Here is a 23,355-nt window from a genome sequence, read left to right on the forward strand (position 1 = left end):
AAAATGAAGTCAATTTTTAAAAGGCCATATTATATAAAAGTATACAGGGTCTGAAATGATATGGAACATTTCCAAACTCACTGAAAAAATATTTTATGTTGTTCTCTTAACAGGAACAAGAGCATTTTATTTTATTTTAACATTTTAAGCTGCACCAGTCCCTCTGTTTTGATAAACCTACAGTGCCCTACTACACAGGTAAGACAAAAAAAGAAAAAATGCCTCACTGGTGTTGTTAGCCACTTTGACCATTCTTGGATGAAAGAATTCAGAAATTTCCTTTGCGTTGTGTCTGTGTTATTGAAGATGAACTTATGGAAAGTGGGAAGACATGAATATGAGCTCATCTTGGTTCATATACAGTCAAAAGGAAGCAATGATTAATCAGTTTAGCATCACTAAAGAACCTTGTGATTACCTTGTCCAACTACCTAATTTTTATAAATGAGCAAACTATAGCCCAGAGAAGTGGAGGTGTTTTTCTCCAGGTTAGTATTACAAAAAGTAAAGCTGGCTACTGTAAATAATAAACCTCAGTTTTTCACTGAGTTAACACAATAAAGTTTCTTTTGGGCCATTGAACAGTATAAGGCATGGTGGTCAGTGGGCACTCTCCTGCAGCTCCTTTCATCTAGTGGCTCTGCCATCCCTTTAGTCTTCAGTAGCTACAGCCAGAAGGAAACAAAGAGGATGAACAAAGCATCCCTGCTCTTGAAAGCCTTGGATCAGGAGTGTCACATGTTGTATTTCTATGCATATGCCATCGACACTTTAGACTTATATGTTCACATCTAGATGCAAAAAAAAAAAAAAAGGAATCAAGCAAGGTAGTTGTGGAGTTGTGGGCTGAACAGCCTCCTCGTGCCATGGAACAAATGGAACAAGAGGCACAAATTTTAATGGCAGTTAGTAGTGTCTTCCAGAATCTAACTCTCTGTTATCCAGGGCATCAATCTTCCCCAGGAAGACAACAAGAGTGCCATGTAGCACTGTCTTTCACCCAAGCCCATGGTCTATGGGTGATATGCCATCTCTCTGTCAGGTCTTAACACTTAATGCTCAATGGGGATTGGGGCTAAGAAAATTAGAATACAAACACCCATTCAGAAAGGGAGGAGTGATAAATACACAGCAGTCTGGTGCGTGGCACTGGGGAAGAGCCCTTTATTCAATCTGGACTGTGTTCTTCAAGAGGAACTTCCTCATCTATTCCATCCAATTGTCGTTTGCTCCACCACTTGGAAGGTTATTTCTTGCTTATTCGCCTCAAGACCACACCATTGCTGAGCACTGGAAATTTGCCCTCTTGAGGGCCATAGAGCTTTGAAACTCTCTCCCTGTTGTGCAGGGTTTAACCTCAAACATTATTTTGTCAAAGGTCTTTTCAGGTTAACTCATGAACTTTTTGCAAGTACAATTACCTCAAGAACTTAGAAGCTAATGACTTGCCTCTTTTTGGTTCCATGTGATAGTAAACCACACCCAAAGATCTTTCCTAGAATGTTTGTAATTCTTTCTCTCTCTTTCCTCCCTCCCTCCCTTCCTTCCTTCTTTCCTCTCTTCCTTTCTTCCTTTCTCCCTCCCTTCCTTCATTTCTTTTTTTGTTCCTTTCTTCCTCTCTCCTTCCTTCCCTCCCTCCCTTTCCTTCCTTTCTCTCTCTTCATCTCCTTCAAAGGTTTTTGATAGCTTATTTCCTGCTGAGACTAAAACCAACTTGGGATATTGACATCTTAGTTCTGTGACCACCACCTCTACCACAGACCCTGTTTTCTACTAGAGCCACTGACTGCCGAGGTCAAATCCTTGATCTTGTCAGTACAAAAAGTTAACACCCTTTGTAGTCTCTATTTCAAACATCCCACTGTCTCATCATGTCAGTCCCTCTATAACATTCCAACGATTCTTCTACCTCACCAGGATCTACAAACCCTGATCCTAACCCCTTTACAGTGTTCCTCAGTTCCTGCAGGCTTTCATCCCTCTCTTTACCTTATTGCATGGCCCCTCTTTAAAATCACTCCTTATGTAAATCCTCAATTTCTTGTACCCCTCACTTAGTTGTACTTCCCTAGCAAAACCTCATTCCTGGCTAAATGCAGCTCTCTGTCTATTCCATGCCTGAACCCACGCAGCTGTGCTTTCTGGTAGAAAATATATACAATAGTTCTTTAAATTCAGGACCACTGACCTCAGGGTGTCCTCATTGCTGCCCCACAACCACATTAGATACCCCTTGTCCATTTGCTAGCCTACTACCTTAGAAAACAATTTCATATATTTTGCTTTCACGTCAAACCTCCAAGACCTTGCCAGTATTCATGGCAGACTCTGACTCTGCCTCCCTTCTCACTGAGAAAGTATAAACATTCAGAAGATGACTTTTGAAAGCTCCCACATTGACATCTACTTGTGCCTTAGAAATTATCTTTTCTTACACACTCAAGCACACCACTTCAGAAATTTCCTTTTTATTGCCATTTTTTTCTTTTTATTACCAATTTCCTTCTCTACTAAATCATTCCCATCAGTATACAAACATGCCATTATTTCTTCCATCTTAAAAATTATCTCCTCGATCCCACATCTTTCTCCAGCTACTGCTCTTTATCTTTGTGCCTTCTTTTTTCGCCCAAAAATTTGTCAAAAGAATATGTCCAAACCCTTCTCATTCCCATTCAGGTTTTTGTTGCTACTCCAATTTCCTCCAGATGAAACCATTGACCTCCATATTATTAAACCAGTGGTCAATTCTCAATTCCCATTCACTTGATCTGACAGCATTGTTTAACCAATCCCTCCTCCTTAAAATACTTTATTCACTTGGTTTCCAGCACACAGCATTCTTTTATGTTTCCACCCAACTCTCTGGTCACTTTCTATTAGTCTCCTTTGCTGGTTTCTCATCATCTTTCCAACATCTTCTAAGCAGTGGCATTCTCTCCTCCATCAAACTCGTCCTCTTTGAAATCTACATTTGCTCTGTTGGTGATCTAACCTAGTCTGTGGTTTTAACACCAATTATATGCTGCCTTCCCTAATTTATATCTCCAAATAAGTTTGCTCCCTGATCTAGAGATCTTTAAATGCAACCACCTGAGCAATGTCTGTACCTAAACATTTAGTTGCCATCTCAAATTAACATGTCCAAAACTCAGTTCCTAATCTTTGACTTTATTCTTAAAATTGTTTCCCCAACCCAATAGTCTTTCCTATTTCAATTAAGAACAACTCCCAATACCATGGAATGATTTTTGTTTCCTTTTTCTTTCATGCTCATCTTTGAGCTGCCAGCCAATTCCTCTGGTCTCCATTGAAAACATACCCTGTGAGGGGTGTCCGACCCTATGACGTCTCTGGGCCACACTGGAAGAAGGAGTTGTCTTGTGCCACACATATAATACACAAATACTAACAAAAACTGATGAGCGAAAAAAAATGGTTTTAAGTAAAATTACAATTTTGTATCAGGCCACATTCACAGCCATCCCGGGCCCCATGCAGCCTGCAGGCCACAGGTTGGACACCCCTTTACCTGGACCAAACTACTTTTCACTACCTCGTCTTTTTTTCAAGGAACCATAATTGTTTTTCAAGATTAGTTCAGTGACCTCTTGGCTGGGCTTTCTGCCTCTATCCTTGGCCCCTACACTCCAACCTCTTACAGTCTGTTCTCCACCCTGCAGCCAGTGTGATCCTGTTAAATATGTCACTATGTCTCTCCTTTGCTGACCACCACACTGTAGCTTCCTAAGTTGCTCAGATTAAAAGCCAAATTTCTAACAATGACCTATATGATCATTCACTGGCTGCCAGACTCTCTGACCACATGGGCTGTTACTCTCCCTCTGGTCACTGCACTTGGGTTCTGCTGGCCATTATTGTCTTCAAAGGACCTATCAGAGCCACATATTTTGCTGTTCTCCCTGTCTGCAGTAGTCTTTCTTCAGGTGACTATGGCCTGATCACTAGTCTTCTTCAAGTCTTTCTTCAGATCTTACCATTTTAGTGAGGCCTTCCTTGGCTACCTATTTAAAATTGGAACACACAGCTATCGTCCTCCAACCTCCTTTCTAGTTTTATTTTTTCATAGCATTTATTACCATCTTATAACAAACCATTTTATTTATGTGTTGTTACTTGTCTCCCCTTACTAGAAGGTAAACTGCTTGAGGGCAAAGGTTTTTATCTTTTCTTTTTTTCACTGTTGTATCCCCAGCCACTAGAGCAGGCTCAGAATAGGTGATGAGCAAATGTTTGCTGAAGCAAGAAAGGAAGGAAGGAATATCTTCTTACTCCCAGTCTTAGAATTTTTCTGCTATATTATACAAATCTATCACGAAATCCCACTATGAAACAACAAAACAAATCCTTGTACATTATGCTTTTTTGTTGTTTCATAAATTATTTACTAGATCATTCTTTCTTTATAACAAATGCAGTGTTTTAACCTTCAATGTAACTCTCACTTTCACTCACCAAATTCTAATTTGTACTAGAATGTTAAACCTATATGAATTGAAAATGTGATAAAAATACTGATGAAAAACTACATCAAGTGCTCCTTTGTGGTTACTCAAAGAATCAGAATTGAGTCAGAATATATTGTAGTTGCCAGTAATGCAGACTTACTTTTAGTTTGCCAGGCAATAGTTTTATCTACTTGATCCAAGCCATATTTTTATGTATTATATTTTTTGTTAATTGTCAGATGGTCCAGACACATGTCATGCACATTTAACGGACAGAGTGTGATCAATTAGGATGCCCAATCTCAATGTAGCCTTCATTTTTGGCTAATCATATGATGATTGCTACTAATCAGCATCCTATTTGAAGTGAACAAATTGGGCTGATAGAAGGAGAGAGTAAAGAGCAGTTGCTGTGTTGTATTTTAACAGCTCATTTTGTGTCTGGAATGAAATTTGATGTCCTTCTCTTTAACAAACCACTTTTAACTTGTATACCATTTTAATTATTTATGTGTTGTATACACAGGGTTTTTATATGTACAGTATACATTGTATGTGTATATATTTTTAATTATAGAATCATCATGGTCCCAACTGAGTAGTTCTTTAAAGCCTGAGAAACATCAGTATTTTTAGTATTTATTTTTATAAATCTATTTAAATGTATCCAGTAGGGGAAACTAGTTTAGTTATCTTTCAGAGTCAGTTAGTAAACTGTCAAAGATGTTCATTTAGTTACCCACCTTCTGGCTTAGTTTTGAGGTCGACACCAAATGTTCTTGGGTACAGCAGAAATGTGACCCAAAGGTGGGTATTCACCACCCCAAGCCAAGGGGTGGTGAACACTGTGAGCTCAGCAGCAGTGTTTCTACCTAAATGCCAATGGAGGTTGAGCTAGAATCTGGCCGGTAAGAATCTTCAGCAAACTGTACAGTGGTGGTGAACACTGTGAGCTCAGCAGCAGTGTTTCTACCTAACTGCCAATGGAGGTTGAGCTAGAATCTGGCTGGTAAGAATCTTTAGCAAACTGTACAGTCAGGAGATGGAGCAAGTCAGAGTGGAGAGCATTTTCACAAGGAGGCACTAAAGGTCAATGTACAAGCATTGACTGCAACTCTTATGACTTAATACGATTTTTTTTCAAACAAAAGCAAAACCCATAGAATACATCTTTTCTGAATCTGCTTTCTCTCTGTGGAGTTACTAATTGGATTTCAGTCACTCCACAATGGCTCTGTGGACTAGCAAAGGGATCTGGTTTGGCATTAATAGGTCTCCAAAGTTCATTAATGCAAAATAATTGCATCAGTGACCTCTCTGCTCACATTTGACTGGTGTTGCTAGAAGACTATAATAATGATTGATTGCCACCAATGGCCCTCATTTTGTTAGTTTCTTATGGTAATAAAACCCCAATTATGTTTTGAGAATTGTTGAGAATTCACTGGAACTGATAGTTATTAATGGCATACATAAAGTATTAATGTTTGGAACTTTTTAAATCACCATTTTATTCAAATATAGGAAAGGAAGCAAGATCCTAACCCTGAAAATATATACGCTCATATTCAAAATTAGTGAAATCTGAATAAAGTTAATGAATTGTAGCATAATCAATTTCCTGGTGGAGATAGTGTACTATAGTTATGTAAACTATTACTGTTGGGCAAAACTGAGTGAAAGGCATGTGGAATCTGTTATTTCTCACAGCTGCATGTAGACCTACAATTATCTGAAAATCAGAAGTTAAAAATATGTGTAAGTCTATCATTGTATAACATCTTATTGTTTTAACAGAACATCAATATCAAAGGGCAAGGAGTAGAGACTGATAACCAGTATATGAAATTTCATTTTTTACAGTAATATTAGAAAGTTGATTTGGTGTCTTAGATAGAAAATGGTGTTTGCTCTTTATCATGGTGGATAATTTAGAAGGCTAATCTTACAGATAATTCCTTGGTTTGTTCAAGTCATTTCCTACCTTTGTGTTCCTTTCCTTCACAGATCTGTGTCTCCAAGTGCCCAGAAAAATTTTTAACTTATGTGCAAATGCAGTTTCCATACAAAATAAACAAAAACTCTTGGGCATATTATAGCCAGTTCTGCAAGTCCCCTATTACTCGGCCTGCAAAGGTATGTGTGTTTAAGTTCCTAAATCTAAAAAAAAAATAATTTTCACTTTAATCTGAAGTATAACATGAACACTTGTAACTGGAAAAAGCTCCCAAATGTAGGAAATGATTACTAAATGCACCATTCTGTTAAAACGTACACAAATGCACATATACATACAAAAACACACATACAATTTACGGTATATTATTTTGTAGACTTGAGGGGTTATGCAAGATGATTAAGTCTGGTAAATTAGCTTCAACTCTTCCATGACATCAACAAATTTTCTACTTGGATGCATGGTTTTGCTGTCAAGAGCTAAGAGCTTACACAGACAACAGTATGGTGATTACCAGAGGGAAATGTGGGTTGGGGGAGGTAAGAGAGAAAGGGTAAAGGGGAATAAATGTGATGGAAGGAGACTTGGCTTGGGGTGGTGAATACACAATACAGTGTACAGATGATGTATTATAGAATTGTGCACCTGAAACCTACATAATTGTGTTAACCAATGTCACTCCCAATAAATTCAGTTAAAAAAAAGAGTTAAGAGCTAATGTCATTTTCAGCCACCATTTCATTAATTCAGTGATGAAGCCCAATGGCTACTTAGTAACAAGTATATTTTTACTTCCAACTCCAGTTCATAATTATTTATTTTTAAAAATCCCTAAAATCTACTTCAGTTTAAGATTTATAAGGGAATTCTAAAGCTTCATTATATAAATTAGTACTAATGGCTTCCAAATTAGAGAAGAGCTGATTTTCCAGAAGAAAATTTAAGGATTAGAGACTCAGGATGTGACTAAGATAAAAATACACACTTTCAAAGGTGTGCCTTGGTTTCAGAGGGTCTGGTTTTATTATTGTTTGTCTGACTTAATTGCACTTAGGGCATTTAACAGCATTTGTATGTGGGTGAGAGAATCTTACAGTTAGTTTTCTTAGGGGGGTAATTTGAATAATGAGATTATTATCCAACTGAATTTTTAAAGGACAAAATTTCTATATTGAGGGTGTAAAAGTTGTCATCACATAGCCTTTGAAATGCTAATGTACTCTTCCTTCCATTTTAGTCTCTCTCAGAAATAGTAATGGATGATGATTGTCCAACAGCGATTTTCCCAAGCAAACCTTGTAAGTGATTATTTTACCTTAGAAACAAAAAATCTGTGAAGGAGTTATTTAATTTAATTTCCTCATTTCACCATGGTTGAAACTGAGGCCAAGAATCGTGCTATGAGTGGCTCAAGGTCCCAGAGTTAATTAAGAAGGAAGCCAAGGTTAAAGCCCAATGTCCTGACACTAGCCAGGGATATTGCCACTGGACTTGTGTGCATTTGGGGGGTTTGCTGCATAAATATACATTTAAAAGACTGAAAATTGATTTTTGAAAGCCCAATCAGATTATTTGGCACTCTATGAACTCACATAAGCGCATACAAAGATATACTCTTATACACCAGCCCCAGAATTCAGACAAAATGTCTGTCCAAAAATTGTTTGGGAAGTAAGGGTAGAACATATATACTTGTCTTTATTTCAAATATTTAAAATTTGAAATTTAAAATATTTATATGTCTCCTGAAAGAATCAATATTTTATATCTTTAAAATTTATAAACTTTATTTAAAATGTTTAGAAGAAAATGAAATAATCTCTCATTTTTCTTCTTATGGATATAAATCTAACTATAGAGAAAAAACTTTTCGTAAAGATGTTCACCACAATGTTATCCAATAGGACCCCCTCATAAAAAGAAAGAAAAAGGAAATACTGTAATGCCTAAGAGCAAGAGAATGCTCAAATAATTTATGATATACTAATTAAATGAAATATTTTAGAATTATTAACTATAAATATTATATTATAATGTTAAATAAACTTCAAAATTCTATATACATTAGAATGACAAGCCCGTGTAAATTAAAATAAAGAAAAAATATTCAGCCTCGGATGGTGTGGCTCAATGGATTGAGCGCCGGCCTGCGAACCGAAGGATTGCCAGTTTGACTCCCAGTCAGAGCACATGCCTGGGTTGCGGGCCAGGTCCCCAGTTAGGGGTGTACAAGAGACAACCACATATTGATGTTTCTCTCTCTCTTTCTCCTTCCTTTCCCCTCTCTCTAAAAGTGAATAAATAAACTCTTAAAAATATTCAAAGAAAAAGATTGGAAAGAAATATGCCAAAATATTAAGTGGTTGTTTTGGAGATGGCAAAACACTGGGCATTTTCTCTTTTCTTTCCTCTTTTTTTACTTCTCCATTTTTCCACAATGAGTGTGTATTTCTTTTAAAATGGAAGAAAGTCAATATTCATTCATGAGATTTGAGTAGAGAGTCGGGCAAAAACTGAAGTAGCTACCGCCAAACAGTGTCTTATAGACCCCTGTCACTCTCCTCTGGGTCATTAAAGACTCAAGCGAAGACATAGGTTTTGCAGGCATTTGCATTTTACCAGGAAGCTCTAGGCAGCGAGTGTCTGTAGGCAGGGATAGTATTACAGATTTTTATGCAAAAAGGTAAAAATGACTCATTAGTCACTGAAGATATAATAGGTATAAAGTATAAGACATAGTCCCTGCCCTTACAAGTACCATTTGGTTAAATCTCACAATATAAAATGTATGTTGGTGATACAGAAATGGAAAAAGCTTAGTCCCTCACAGGCCAGTGAAGGAAACATTAAGGTATACATTGCAATCAATGTGGATTCCCCCTAGTATGGGATTAAGTATAATTACTTAATAGAATAGTATGCAGCTAATAAAATTTACTCACTAAAGGGTTTATATAAAGAAATGAGTAATAGTGAAAGAAAGTATAAAGCAAGGGAAAGCGCTGCAAGTAATGTATGGTTGTAACTCAAGAAGAAAAATTTTTTGTTGGAGAAAGACTGAAAGGAAATTCACCAAAATATAGTTCATCATGGGTGCTAGAACTAGTATAGTTTTCTATCTTCCTTCATATTTTCTCTATTTTCCAAATATATAATGAGCATATTTAGTAATTGAAGGTAACAGATTAGATGAGTTATTGCCTGGGAATAATATTTAGGACAAACCTGGGGAATGCTGCAGGTGGGAACAGTCATGTTTAAGCAGTGGAGAGGGAAAGAGTGTACAGAAAGGCCAAGGGAGGGCAGGAGAGAATTGGGGCCAGAATCTAGGCAAGGAGGGAGAGTTCTGAAAGACATGGGTTGTCCGCTGTGTCAAAAACTCAGGAAAGTTAACTCATTCAACAGCAAATACTTACTCAGTTCCACATCGGATGAAGACTAAAAAATATTGTCGGTTTTGGCAATTAGGAAGTCTTTGGGATCACTGGGAAGATAATTTCCATGCAGTCCTGGGGAACAGAAATATGACTGGGTTAACGAGGGAATAGAAACAGCAGGTGGAGACCACAATGTCAATTATGCCAGGGAATGGGAAGGGGAAAGAGAGAGAGGTTAATGAAAGTGCTACAGAAGATGGAAGTAGGTAGTCAAGAAATGGCTTTCAGCGAAGAAAGTCAGGAAAGGCTTTATAACCATATATTTCTTCCTTTCCTGCGTTAACTGCTTTGATATAGAGTCTAAACTCTATATGAACCCTTGCAAATCTGTGATGCTTTGTTGGGTCACCACCTCCTGGGAAAGTTCCCAAGTGAAATCTGAAATCAACTCCCATGCACAGAGGACAGAGAGAGACTGAAGAAAATTTAGGTTTAATAAGCAAGGGATTTTACTTAGCAGGCTTCTCTTGGACAACCTCAAAATGAGTTCTTTGCTCCCACACACCGAAATGTGAGAGTTTACTTAGTAAACTCTCATAGAGAGTTCATTGGGGTCAGTCACAGTCACAGAAGGTCTTAATGGGGTTTAGTCGCATACCCCATACTCCAGATCCTCTCATCACCATATTTCCAGCTCAAGGTTGTGTCCTGGGGAAGCTTCAAGCTTGGAAAAGGCACACAGAGAGCACACTTTCAAGCACAGAGATAGAGTGAGGAGACTCCAATTCCTCGGGTGTAGCCAGTGGTTCAAAGCAAAGGTCACATCTTTTTGATATCCTTCCCCAGCATTCTACCTCTGGCAGCTATGATGGTCTCCTCTTTTGCACTGAGCCCTAAGGAGTCAGCAGGCAGTTTCACTATCATGGAGATGTCTCCTCTGGTTCTTATCTGACAATGTATAAAGTATGTTATATATGTATAGGTGTTATATTTCTATATATATTTGGCAGGTGGGTACAAAAATCTACTTATCTTGCAACTGCCCAAAACAAGCTTCATAACCCCCCTGCTTGTTAAACCTGCCATCTTCCAATCTGGAGTGATCTTCCTTTTTCTTCAGTCTTTCCTTGCCCTCCACGTTTAGGGGCTCATTTTAGATTTATACCCAGGAAGCTCCCAGACAGGCTTATGAACCAACATGTTTCCTGTAAGAAAAAATATAAAAATGATCTATTTCTGATTTCTTTTCTCAATTTATTTAAAATTGAGGTTTAAAATATTTTTAGTAATACAGATTTGTAAAAGGTTAAGGATTCTATTTAATGAAAGTGGTAGGCTGAACAGTGAGTTAGCTCTTCTCAGAAACTGTGCTAGTCTACAAAGTATGGGACATTTTTAATAGCTAGAGTATTTCCATTTCCATACTCTAAAAAACCATGTAAGTGAGAAAGGTAGAAGGAAGACAAACTTTAGAGGCTTTAAAAATAAAAGTTTTGTTGTCTTAGTAGAACCAAAAGTTTGACCTGTTTTTTATTCCCCAAGAAATTATTCACTAATGTCTAATTTTTAAAGATTCATTCAAGAAGTACCTAAGATTTTTTAAAATAACAAAGCTAAACTCATTCAGTCATACGAGTAAATGAAGCCTTTTTTAAAAAATGTGTTTACCATGAGAAATACACAATCAGTATTCTTTTACCACCTGTGCTGTGTTTCTTACTTGATGAATGTACCATGTGTAGAATAATCAAGTTTAGACTGTAACTTTAGATTGTCATCATATTTGCTTTCTATGTCAGTCTTAGAACAGACAATTTTCTGATCATCAAACAATGCACAATTATTTATAATGAGCACAGAATACACTAACAAGAACTTAGTTTTAAGTAACTGAAAGCTTAACAAAGGGAAGACATCATGTAGGAAAGAGTAGAAAAGTGATTACCACCATTTTATTTTTACAGTTCTCCAGAGATGTTTCCCTGACTTCTCAACTAAAAATGGCACTTTAACAGTAGGAAATAAGACAACATTCGAAGATGGGAGGGGAAGGATAAGAAGCACTATGGAACTCAGGGCAGCTGTCAGGTATGTGTGTTCACATTTCCTTTATCATTTTTGACGCATCCCATTATTGAACTCAGGACTACAGCTTCCATTAAGTTGTCATACAGGAAGAATTATGTATTACAAAATATACACATCCCTGTGGATTGGAGAGCTTGGTATATGTTCATGAAGAAAATCATCAAAGGAGAAATCAGAACAATTAGAAAGAACAACCATGTTTATCAAAATGGTTAAATCTTTCACTGTCATTGGATATAGAATGAGACATCAGGAAATGTACCAAAAGGTGATCATATAATTTACTTTTTGAATAAAAATAATTTTAAGAAAAAACTGCTTTTTTTAAGCAGCATTTAAAAAATATGACTGAAATAATGAAATTGCCCGATGTTTTAAGGGAAAGGGCCTTAAGGAAGGTGAGATGACCATGGCAATGCTGTTTCAGTGCTGGACCAAATTTCCACATACTAAATGCAATGAAGTGAATTCACTGTTCCCACTGGCTGTACATACCCCGCCATTGCAAGTTACTGGAAAATGTGATTCCCAGGGTGCGTACACACATGTGCACAAGCAAAACACACGGAGTATCATTGCATTGCTCAGTTGTTGAATTAAAAATGAAATATAAAGATATCCTAAAGTGTAATTCCTCTTTCTTGAAAGGCTTTAGCAGTCCAAATAGAATAGGGAAGTTTCTGCATATTTAAAATATCATAGCTACATGGAAAAACTTCACATATATAAAGCTGTATGAAATAATACAAGTACAATTCCATTAATAAAATTGGAAAGTAAGCACCACTAAGTTAAATTATCCTGTGATGCATATATAAAAGTTAAAACTAATTTTAAAAAACTAGGAAATTATTATCACAAAAGTTGGGCTGTGGTTCCTTTTGGGAAAAGAAAGGTATTTTAATTGGAGCACATTGGAAAAGGGATGACATAGTCATAGTTACATACGTAGTTACTTTGATATTCATCAAACCGGACATTAAGGATATGTACACTCCTCTGTTTGTGACTCATGAGCCTCCCTGCTACAGAGTTGTCCAAGGTTTGGGAAGGTGAATTAGTGATGGTGTTCATTTTTTAATTCTTGAGTCTCTGGATTTTATAACTTAAAAACTGATCTTTCTATTTAAATTCATTTCATATAGTGAGTCTTCTGCAATACGGAAGGCATGCCACTTATGTGAGAAAAGAATCTGTTCACCATTTTGAAAGCCATGATCTCTAATGTGTGTAGATACAGCCACCTTTATAGGTTTACCAAAGTGACATTTCATGAACTGTTGTGTCTCAGAAAAGAGTCATGTTGATAAATGGTTTCTCCAAATATGCTTTGGACAGCAGCTTGCAAAATTCTTTTTATCTTAACAGAAACATGTCTGTTTAGTGGTACTTGAAAAATAATTGATATTTCTCTTCTCTGAATTTAGTAATATGAATAAAATCCTTGATGCAAAGGCAATTGGAATGAGAGTGTTTGAAGACTACACAACAACTTGGTATTGGATTCTCATGTAAGTGAAAACATAGATGGTTTTCCCCAGCCCCATTCTGATTTTGTCTTTGTAGAACTCTTTCTTCAAATTTCCTATATAATCATGAATTCAAAGTTGGCTCAGATCTCAGTTTGTGCCATTTTCTTTTTCATAAAGAATAAAAATGGAACAAAGATATTTGGAAATATGTCCAGTGTTAACAGAAAGTTATGACTATAATTTTTAATTGTATTCCTTAAAATACTCCTACATATACTTCAAGTTATATGAAGGCAGCATCTGTGATATGTTTGCTTCCTATCACATGTTTCGGTAGATGCAGTATTTCTGTGGTCTGTTCTCCCATTTGTTCTTTGTTGACTTCCAAGAGATTATTCTTATTTTTTAATATGACCCTTCCACATAATGCTTATTATTATCATCCACAAAGGTCACTTATGAAAAAATATATAAAGAGAGGAGGAAATTAAAATTTTTCAGACATAAGATTTACAGTCCAGAGAATACAGTCACACTACTGGAGGTGTACATGTGTTTGATTTAACTAAGAATATCATTACTATCTTCACCTTCTTGGGTCTTAAAAGCATCTATGGTTTCCTACTGATGAAAGAATAAAGTGAAAACTTTAGATACTGACAAGGCCATTTACAACCTAGCCCAACTTAAGTTTTCAGGTTTATCTCCACCCAGGTTTTTTTTTATTAACCCTACATTCTAAAAAAATTCAATACTATGCGCATGATTTTGCACATTCTGTTCTCTTTCCTAGCATTTTCATTCCTTGTGCCATAGGCAACTTTATCTCATTATTTAAAATCAGCTTTCAAGTCATGTATGAAGTCTTACTTGACTTCTGCAGATGCAATTAGTTATTCCCCCTGTTTGCGTTCCTCATACCCACTGTGGTGTGTGTTTACACACCTATACCCATATACATATACATACTTATTTTCTACATAGCACTGAACATTTTGTGTTTTATTTCCTTGGCTCTTTCCCTCTGATAAACTATGAACTTTTTACCATGGTAATTATGTATAAGTCATCTTCATTTTCCTAACTCCTATTATGGTTCTTGGAACATAGAAGGTGCATTGAAAATGTTAGTTCAAGCAACATTTATAAAAACACTAGGGGAATAAGAGAGATATATACAACTTTTAGATGCTTAATAAAGTCAAATTTTGTATAAAATACTGGTGAGTAACTTTTAGATCTGCAAAATTAGTTTTATGAGATTTCAATGCTTTGTCTTAAACAACTGCAGTAACTATTGTCGGTAAATATTAGGATTTCAGGATATATCTCCATAGCAGAGATTATAGACTATTCTTGACAGTCAATTGGCTCACCTGTTGTAGGACCCAGATATCACTTCACAATTTCCATGTTTCTTCTTTTATTTTGGCTTCTCCACTCTTGTCTGAAGGGACACCCATTATGACAGACTCTTGTGCCCACCTCCCTCCCAGCACACACACTGGAACCCTCTTCACCACCCCGGCCCCACTCATAACACTAGAACATAAGCACCGTCCTTTATTTTCAACTCTTTGCACTAGTCTATTTAATGAATATAAGGCCAAAGATTGATATGCTGTGACTTAGTTTATTTGGGTAGAATTTTTATGCAAGAATAAAATACACAGAATAAACATCTATGTATTTTCCCCCTCTGATCTTTGTAAATGCTTCTCTTGGGCTACACCATAGAGTCATTTTTTAACCATATTGAATATTTAAGCATTAAAGTATTTGTGATTTTTTATTTTTATTTATTTTTTTAATTACTGTATTGTTGTTCAATTACAGTTGACTCCATTTTCTCCCTACCACTCCCCCCCCAAATATTTGTGATTTTTAAAAGAAAATGGCTTAGAAAGTTAAAACCATAGGTTGTGCAAGACTACGACCTGAGAAGCTATTTTGCATGCTGTTATCAATGTGGTGACAATAATGATTAAGATTCTGTTTATTTGTGAAGGTGAAGAGACTAGCCAAAGAACATATATGCATGACACATAGACACAGACAACAGTGTGGTGATGATCTGAGGGAAGGGGGTGGGGCTGGCTAGAGGTGGGCAAAGGAAGGGATGAGGACATCTGTAACAATGAAAAAGATAAAAATGAAAGAAGGAAAGAAAGAAAGAAAGAAAGAAAGGAAGGAAGGAAGGAAGGAAGGAAGGAAGGAAGGAAGGAAGGGAGAAAGAGAAAGAAAGAAAGAAAGAAAGAAAGAAAGAAAGAAAGAAAGAAAGAAAGAAAGAAAGAAAGAAAGGAAGGAAGGAAGGAAGGAAGGAAGGAAGAAAGAGAGAAAGAGAATGAAAGAAAGGAAGGAAGAAAGAAAGAAAGGAGAAATGAGGGAGGGAGGGATGGGGGAGGGAGGGGAGAGGGAGGGAGGAAGGAGAAAGGAAGGAAGGAAGAAAGAAAAAGAGAAAGAAGAAAGAAAGATTGATTGATTTTTTTTTGTAAAGATAACACTTGAAGACAATAAAGTCAATAAACTACCAGGCTCTATCTATTGCTATGTTTAGAAACTTGCAGATTGCACCAGAGGTGTCCGTTCTTAAAGAAGCATCAGTCAAATTTCCGATCTTAATGAGTTCTCCTTGATAAAATTACTTAAAGAAATCCAATTAACTTCAACTTGGGTGTGATGGGGTAAAAGAAACATCTCTGCTAGCTCACACAAACTCCAGGAAGAAATTAAACATAAGGAATGGTCATGCTGTTGATTGCTTAATGAAGTCACATGGCCCAGATGACACAGAAGCCTTATCATGGTTCCAAATAGTGGCCTACAGATCAACAGGAACCTGAAATAGAATCTGATAATATTAGATATTATAAACTATTAGAGATAATTAGTTCATAGTGAAATGGTCTATAAAAATCCTGAGTTCAAGATCTATGTGGGACAGATCCTTTTTTTGGTCTTTCTATCCTAAGAATCTTCTCTTACTGCTAGACAGTTATTTTGCATACGGCTTTCATTAGTCACCAGGTAGGTAGAACAGTACACATTCATCATAGATAGGTTTTGCAATTTAACACTTATTGGATAGGTGTGAAGGGAAAAAAATAGAACATGACAACTAGGGCAGATAGTCCAAAATTGTAGCTTGGAGAAATTGTGTCTTTCCTTGAACAGTGATTGATACTGGTCTTCATTCACTTTAGCTTGATGCATGAAGAGGAGTCATGTATGAATTCCCTGATGGTCCTGCTCTTCCATACAAAGCCTTAACAGAAACCATTGTTTGTACCTTTTAATGTCATAAATGTTTCTATAGCTGGGTAAAAGAAAATAACCTGAGATTTATTTTTAAGAGAAAAAGAGTGTTGTCTTGCTGTTTTCATTATGTTATGTTTAGCACACTTGACCATGTGTTTGTCTCATGTTTTTTCCACCAGTGGCCTGACAATTGCCATGCTCCTCAGTTGGATGTTCCTGCTGCTCCTGAGGTTCATAGCTGGATTACTCTTCTGGGTCTTTGTTGTGGGTGTGATTGGAATTATAGGTTATGGTAGGTATTACCCCTATTAAAACTGCCAAATGTCAAAATTGCTTCTTTCTTTTAAGTTGCCATTATCAGTGAGCAGAAAACATTTTCTTGCAGCAAATTTAATTATTCTTTGCTCCCACAAAAAAAGGTTAAATTTAGAACAATTATTTAATTTTGCACCTTGTCTCTATATAGCTTTTTTCTTCTTTAGCATGAAAAAAGTGCTTTCAATATATTCTACTTTTTCTCCAGCAACCTTTAGTGTCATGCTTCATGGGTACTAAGATAGAAGTAAAAAGAATCCCTTTTAGGTTAATAAAAAACATTTCAGGCAACTTCTTTTATCCCTTTAACTTTTTATTTGATCGAAGGCCATGTCTGCATAGTTACATAAGTGTGATCTATTTTTCTCTTTCAAATAAGTACCTTTAATCCAGGTACTGTCACTCACATTAATAATTAGCCAATGCTCCATAATGATGCATCACCCTCTAGAGGCAAGCATTCTGAATTACACTTATTAGATGCAGAATTATTTCAAGGCTGAACTCCAATCACTAACTCAATGCTCCCCCAAAACAGTACAGGTACAATGTGAACCCTAAAAAGCAATTAAAGTCTCTCCCAAGAAACAGTATAGTACTTAGGACAGCTTCCTCTCAGAACAAAAAGAAAAGAGAATCCAAAAAAAATTAGGATAGTGTAAGCAGTCTGTGGGACAACTTTAGACTATCCAACGTTTACCTCGTAAGGGTGTCAGAAGAAGAGAAAGAGAAAGAAATTGGAAATCTATTTGAAAAAATAATGAAAGAAAACTTCCCTAATTTGGTGAAGGAAATAGACATACAAGTCAAGAAAGCAGAGTCCCAAACAAGATGGATGCAAAGAGGCCCATTCCAAGACACATCATAATTAAAATGCCAAATGTTAAAGACAAAGAGAATCTTAAAAGCAGCAAGAGAAAAGAAGTTAGTTACCTACAGGGGAGCTCCTATAAAGCTGTCAGTTGATTTCTCAACAGAAAATTTGCAGGCTACAAGGGATTGGCAAGAAATATTCAAAGTCATAAAAAGCAGGGACCTACAATCAAGATTGCTCTACCCAGCAACTCAAAGGGCAGATAAAGAGCTTCCCAGATAAGAAAAAACTAAAGGAGTTCATTATCACCAAACCATTATTATATGAAATGTTAAAAGGACTTATTTAAGAAAAAGATCAGCCCTGGCTGGCATAACTCAGTGGATTGAGTGTGGGCTGTGAACCAAAGATCGCAGGTTTGATTCCCAGTCAGAGCACATGCCTGGGTTGCAGGCAATGGCCCCCAGCAACCGCACATTGATGTTCCTCTCTCTCTCTCTTTCTCCTTCCCTTCCCTCTCTAAAAATAAATAAATAAAATCTTAAAAAAGGAAAAAGATCAAAATTATGAACAATAAAATGGCAAAAATACGTATCTATCAACAATTGAATCAAAAAACCTAATTAAGCAAATAAGAACAGAGACAGAATCATGGATGTGGAGAGCATTTTGATGGTTGACAGATGAGAGGGGGTATGAGAGAATGGATGAGGAAGTGAGGGGATTAAGAAGTATAAATTGGTAGTTACAAAATAGCCACGGGGATGTAAAGTACAGCATAGGAAATGAAATAGCCTAAGAACTTATATGCATGACTATGGACATGAACAATGCGGTCAGGATGGCCTGAGGAACTAGGGCGTGCTAGGTGGAAGGAGGGCAAAGGGGGAAAACTCAGGACAACTGTAATAGCATAATCAATAAAATATAATTAAAAAGACAAAAATAACAATTTCCTGTTTCTGTCACACAAAGAAGAGCTTTACACATATCAGTATAAGAATGCAGTTGAACCTTATGACCCAGCAATTCAACTTCTGGGTATTTATTCAAAGAAACTCAAAACACTAATTTGAATAGATATAAACACCCCTGTGATCATTACAGCATTATTTACAATAGCCAAGATATGAAAGCAACCCAAATGCCTATCAATAAAAGATTGGATAAACAATATACAGTGGAATACTACTCAGTTATAAAAAAAATAATGAAATCTTACCATTTGTGACAACATAGATGGACCTAGGGGGTATTATGCTAAGTGAAATAAATTATACAGAGGAAAAATATCATATAATTTCATATATATGTGGAATCTAAAGAATAAAGTAAATGAAAACAACAACAAAAACAGAAAGAGACTCATGAAGAAAACTGATGGTGTCCAGAGGGGAGGGGGTTTGGAGAGCTGGGTGAAAAAAGGCAACGAGATTAAGTATCAACTGGTAGTTACAAAATACTCACGGGGATGTAAAGTACAGAATAGAGAATATAGGCAATAATGTTATAATAACTATATATGGTGCCAGGTAGGTACTAGACTTATTGGGGGGGATCACTTTATAAATTATATAAATGTCTCACCATTATGCTGTATACCTGAAACTAATGTGAAATAATATTCAATGTCAGCTATAATTGAAAAAAAAAAAGAATGCAGTTGAATCCCCAAGTTCTGTAGTTAGCCTAAATTTTAATCCCAGCTTGCTCCGTAATGTGTAACTGAGGAACTTTGGGAAAGTTTCTTAATGATTGTAAAACCCAGTTTCCCTTATCTATAACATTGCTGCAATAAATCTCTATCTCACAAGATTGTGAGGATTAAATGAAACGAGTATGAAGCTCTTAGAACAGTGCCTGGAACACAGTAAGCACTCTGGGCACTGGGTTACTGAGTTTCTAGACAACCATTCCTGTCTCTCAGGTGTTCCTTATCTGCTCCTGCTGTGCAGCTGCCCACAAAGAGGTGGGCCAGTCTATTGGAAGAACTTCTGTCCCTTAATCAGACACTTTCAAGAAACCTTTTTGTTTGAAAGCCTTTTTGTGTGTGTATCTGCTTGGAGCTCAAAATAACCTCTGCTGTTTGCCAACATAAAGCCTGAGTGTGTGATTCAATCAGTCCTTTATTATTATCAAGAAGGGAAGGGCAGTAAAGTTTGCTATTGATTTCACTGACTTGTCTTAATGAGCAAGAGGAATCTGCAATTGCCTACAGTCCAACTTTGACAATGGCAAAAGGGAGAAAGATGATTAGTATCTAACAAGTGCAGATAAAGCCAAGAATTTTAGCTTCCTATAGACTTTCTATGTAGTGCTAACTCAGCAATTCATGGTGTGGAAGTAAACTTGAAGCTATTCATTGGGTGGAGAAATATCTAGCTAGAATGGGAAGGGTAAGTAAGACTGTGTAACTGATACCTGCTGCTGTCTTGGGAAACTGACTAGTGATATATCATAGGAATCCAAACATTTCATAACAGCAGCCTACTCACTAGTGCAGCAAACAGTGTAGGTGTGTCATACTGACCAGAAAAAAAGCCCGGCTATGGGTGAGCAAATGCCCGTGAACAGCAGTGGAAGAATTCTCCTTGGCCAGAGCAAGTTAGGAGTTACACAGGAGAGGCCATATGACTGCAAGCATCGATTTAGAGATGGAAGAGGCACAATTACAGGTTCATTACACGTTAATGATATGATCCTCTGCAAGTACATAGTCTCTTGAATTTTGTTTCCTCAATTATGTAGTAAGAATCTGTATTACAAAAAATAATGTACATAAAGTACTTAGAAAACTGCCTACCACATAACAATTGTTCAGTAAATAATATCTGTTGTTGTTATTCATGAATATTATTAAGGAAGGAGGAGTTGAAGCCAGGAATCATATCTTAAAAAGAGAGAGAGATGGAGACAAAGCAATAAAGCAGTATAAAAAGAAATAGGGAAACACTGCTGAGACTTCCACACCCACCATTATGAAGGAACTAATTAGTCTGAAGGGCTTGCTTGCTAATAAATAATGGCATAAAAATAATACTTTATTGTATTATATAAGGTTTGTTTTTATGAGATTTCAGGAAATGAAGAAAATCTCCCTACAGAAAGAAAATTAAACCCATGAGCTAAGAAAGTGGGGCACTGAACAGGAGGCACATGTGAAATGCTGAGCAGCCCCTGTGAGTGCTACAGGCAGGGGCCTGAGAGCAGAGCTGGCAACAGAGCAGCGGGGGCTGAGATGAACTGCTTGAGTAAGGCCAAGAGCCTGGAAATCACCTAAAGTGACCCCAATTTGGTAGTACCCATTGGCTGCTGCCAGACACAAATACAATTCCCCTCTAGATGAATGCATCTTCAATTCAGATCACCAGGTCTCCACAGATTAAGATGAACAAAGCATGAGTGGCAACCAAAGATTAATAAACATGCAAGGAAATGATCTTTTGTGAGAAAAAAATTGTAAACATCAGATTGCGGTCTTCAAGAAATTAGATAGGGGAATTAGTAGATATAAAACATGAAATTTAAAAAATTGAAAAATTGAAAAAAAAATGAAATAACTGTATAAAATGTTTAGGAATTAAGGACAGAATTTTTTAAAATCAGAAATTATTAAAAATGTTCAGGCATACATGAAGATGAACCCAATAGAAGTGCTCAAAATTTTAAAAAATTGTTAAATTAAAATAAAATTGTTATTAGAGAATTAATGAACTGAAAGATAATCTGAATTACCTAAGTTACAGCAGAATGTTACAAGAGGACGAATATGATTATGTGGTTAAGAGTGATAAAGAATAACTTGAGTAGGGCCTAACATATATTGGCCATATTTGAAAAATATTGGATGAGATTTTTCTAGAACTGATGAAAGATATGAATTCAGAGATTCAAGAAGCTCTAATTATACTAGTGAGAACAAGGGGAAAGACATCCATATTTAGTCATGTATTCTTCTCTTTGTTCATTTACCAAATATTAATTGAGCAGCTACAGTGTACAGGCACTCTTCTAGGCTTTTGAGATAAAACAGTAATCAGACAAATGTCCTTGCTATCCTGATGCTTATAGCTTAAGCAAATTATCTATTATAAAATTATATTTTCTATGGTAAAAATAAAAACTAGAACAGGTAAAAGGGAATTGAGTGTAGCATGATAGGGCAATATTAGAGTAGCCTTTTTGAGTACAGATCTGAGAAGACACTTCACAAAGGCAATGGAATAGCCATTGGAGATAAGGGGAAAGTTGAAGATAGTGAGTATAGCTAGAGGAAATGCCCAAAGTTAGGAGTGTGTTGAAGAAATGGTTAGAAGGCTGATGTGGGTGGGTATACTGAGTATACTGAGTATACTCAAGTATACTGAGTGAAGGGGAGAATAGTACAAGACAAAGTCATAGAATTTTTGGAGGGATAGCCAGAGACATAGATTATTGTAAGATCTTGCCTTTTACTCTGCATGAAATGGGGAGGCATTGTAGAGTTTTGAGCATAGAAGGGGATGTGAAGTGATGATTGCTCTAGTCCCTGAGTTGAGAAGAGACTGTAGTGAGGAAAGGGAAGAAGCAACAAGACCAGTGGAGTGACTATCATGGTAGTCCCTGTGCCAAATTAGGGAAGCTCAGATCACATTTCTAATATGGAAACAGCTGAATTTCTTGATGAGTTGAATGCAGCTCATGAGAAAAAGTAGGAAGTCAAGAATGAGGTTTCCATTTCAGCAACTGAAAAAGCTATCAACTGAGATAGGGTATATTTGAGAATAGCAGGCCTGCTGTAAAAAGGGAATTGATCAGAACTTTAATTTTGAGCATGTTGAGTTCGAGATGTTTATTAGGCATTAAAGTGGAGATGTCAAGGAAGCATTGGATATTTAGCCTAGAATTAGAGAGTGTGTGCTAGCCTAAAGAAACACATTTAGGAGTCAGGAGCACTGGAGCTGAGACTAGCTGAGATCACCAAGAGCTCACCAATAAATGTAGATAGAGATGTGGGACTGAGCTCTGAGGCCCACTGATCTTAAAAAGTCAGAGAGAGAGAAGATTCCAGCAAAGATAATTAGGGAGAACAGGTTTTTGTATTTTGGTTGTTTGTTTTTTTTTTTTTAAACTAAAAGCAGGTGATGTTTTGGAAGCCAAGTGATAAAAGAAAGGAGTGATCGAGCATGTCAAATATGGCTGATAGGTCAAGAAAGATGAAAACTGAGAGTTGGCCTTGGTTTAGAAATGCAGAAAGATGCCTGGTGATCTGATGAGGGCAGTTGTGATAAAATAATGAGAGTGGGAAACCTGTTTAGGGCCGATTTTGAGGAAGGGTTGGAGGAGAGAAATTGTAGATAAAAAAATATAAATGGTTACTTTGGAGAGTTTGGTTTTAATGGTGAATAAGAAATTGGGCTATCGATGAGGGGGAAAAGATCAAAAGTAGAATTTCTTTTGTTTTATTCTTTAAGATGGGAGAAAGAACATGTTTACATACTGTTTGGCATGTTTATATACTGGAGAGCAAGAAATTAATGATATAGGGAATAAATTGTTATGAAGCTTCAGAACACCAATAACCAAAAGTTTTTAAAAAGAACAGCAGAGAAAAGACATTGCATAC

At 36.5% G+C, this 23,355-nt stretch overlaps 1 protein-coding gene across 1 annotated transcript in view; it reads left to right on the forward strand.

The window, feature by feature from the left end:
• The window catches only part of SLC44A5 (solute carrier family 44 member 5), a 338,085-nt gene that overhangs the window by 274,352 nt on the left and 40,378 nt on the right, over nt 1-23,355 (forward strand). The window contains exons 5-10 of the mRNA XM_045835610.1: nt 114-198; nt 6,477-6,605; nt 7,664-7,724; nt 11,768-11,891; nt 13,319-13,402; nt 16,801-16,913. Of these exons, the coding sequence (XP_045691566.1) occupies nt 114-198; nt 6,477-6,605; nt 7,664-7,724; nt 11,768-11,891; nt 13,319-13,402; nt 16,801-16,913 (596 nt within the window). The remainder of the gene's footprint in view (nt 1-113; nt 199-6,476; nt 6,606-7,663; nt 7,725-11,767; nt 11,892-13,318; nt 13,403-16,800; nt 16,914-23,355) is intronic.

Source organism: Phyllostomus hastatus, unplaced genomic scaffold (genome assembly GCF_019186645.2).
Source record: "Phyllostomus hastatus isolate PE091 unplaced genomic scaffold, TTU_PhHast_1.1 phas_contig_209, whole genome shotgun sequence".
Lineage (NCBI taxonomy): Eukaryota > Metazoa > Chordata > Mammalia > Chiroptera > Phyllostomidae > Phyllostomus > Phyllostomus hastatus.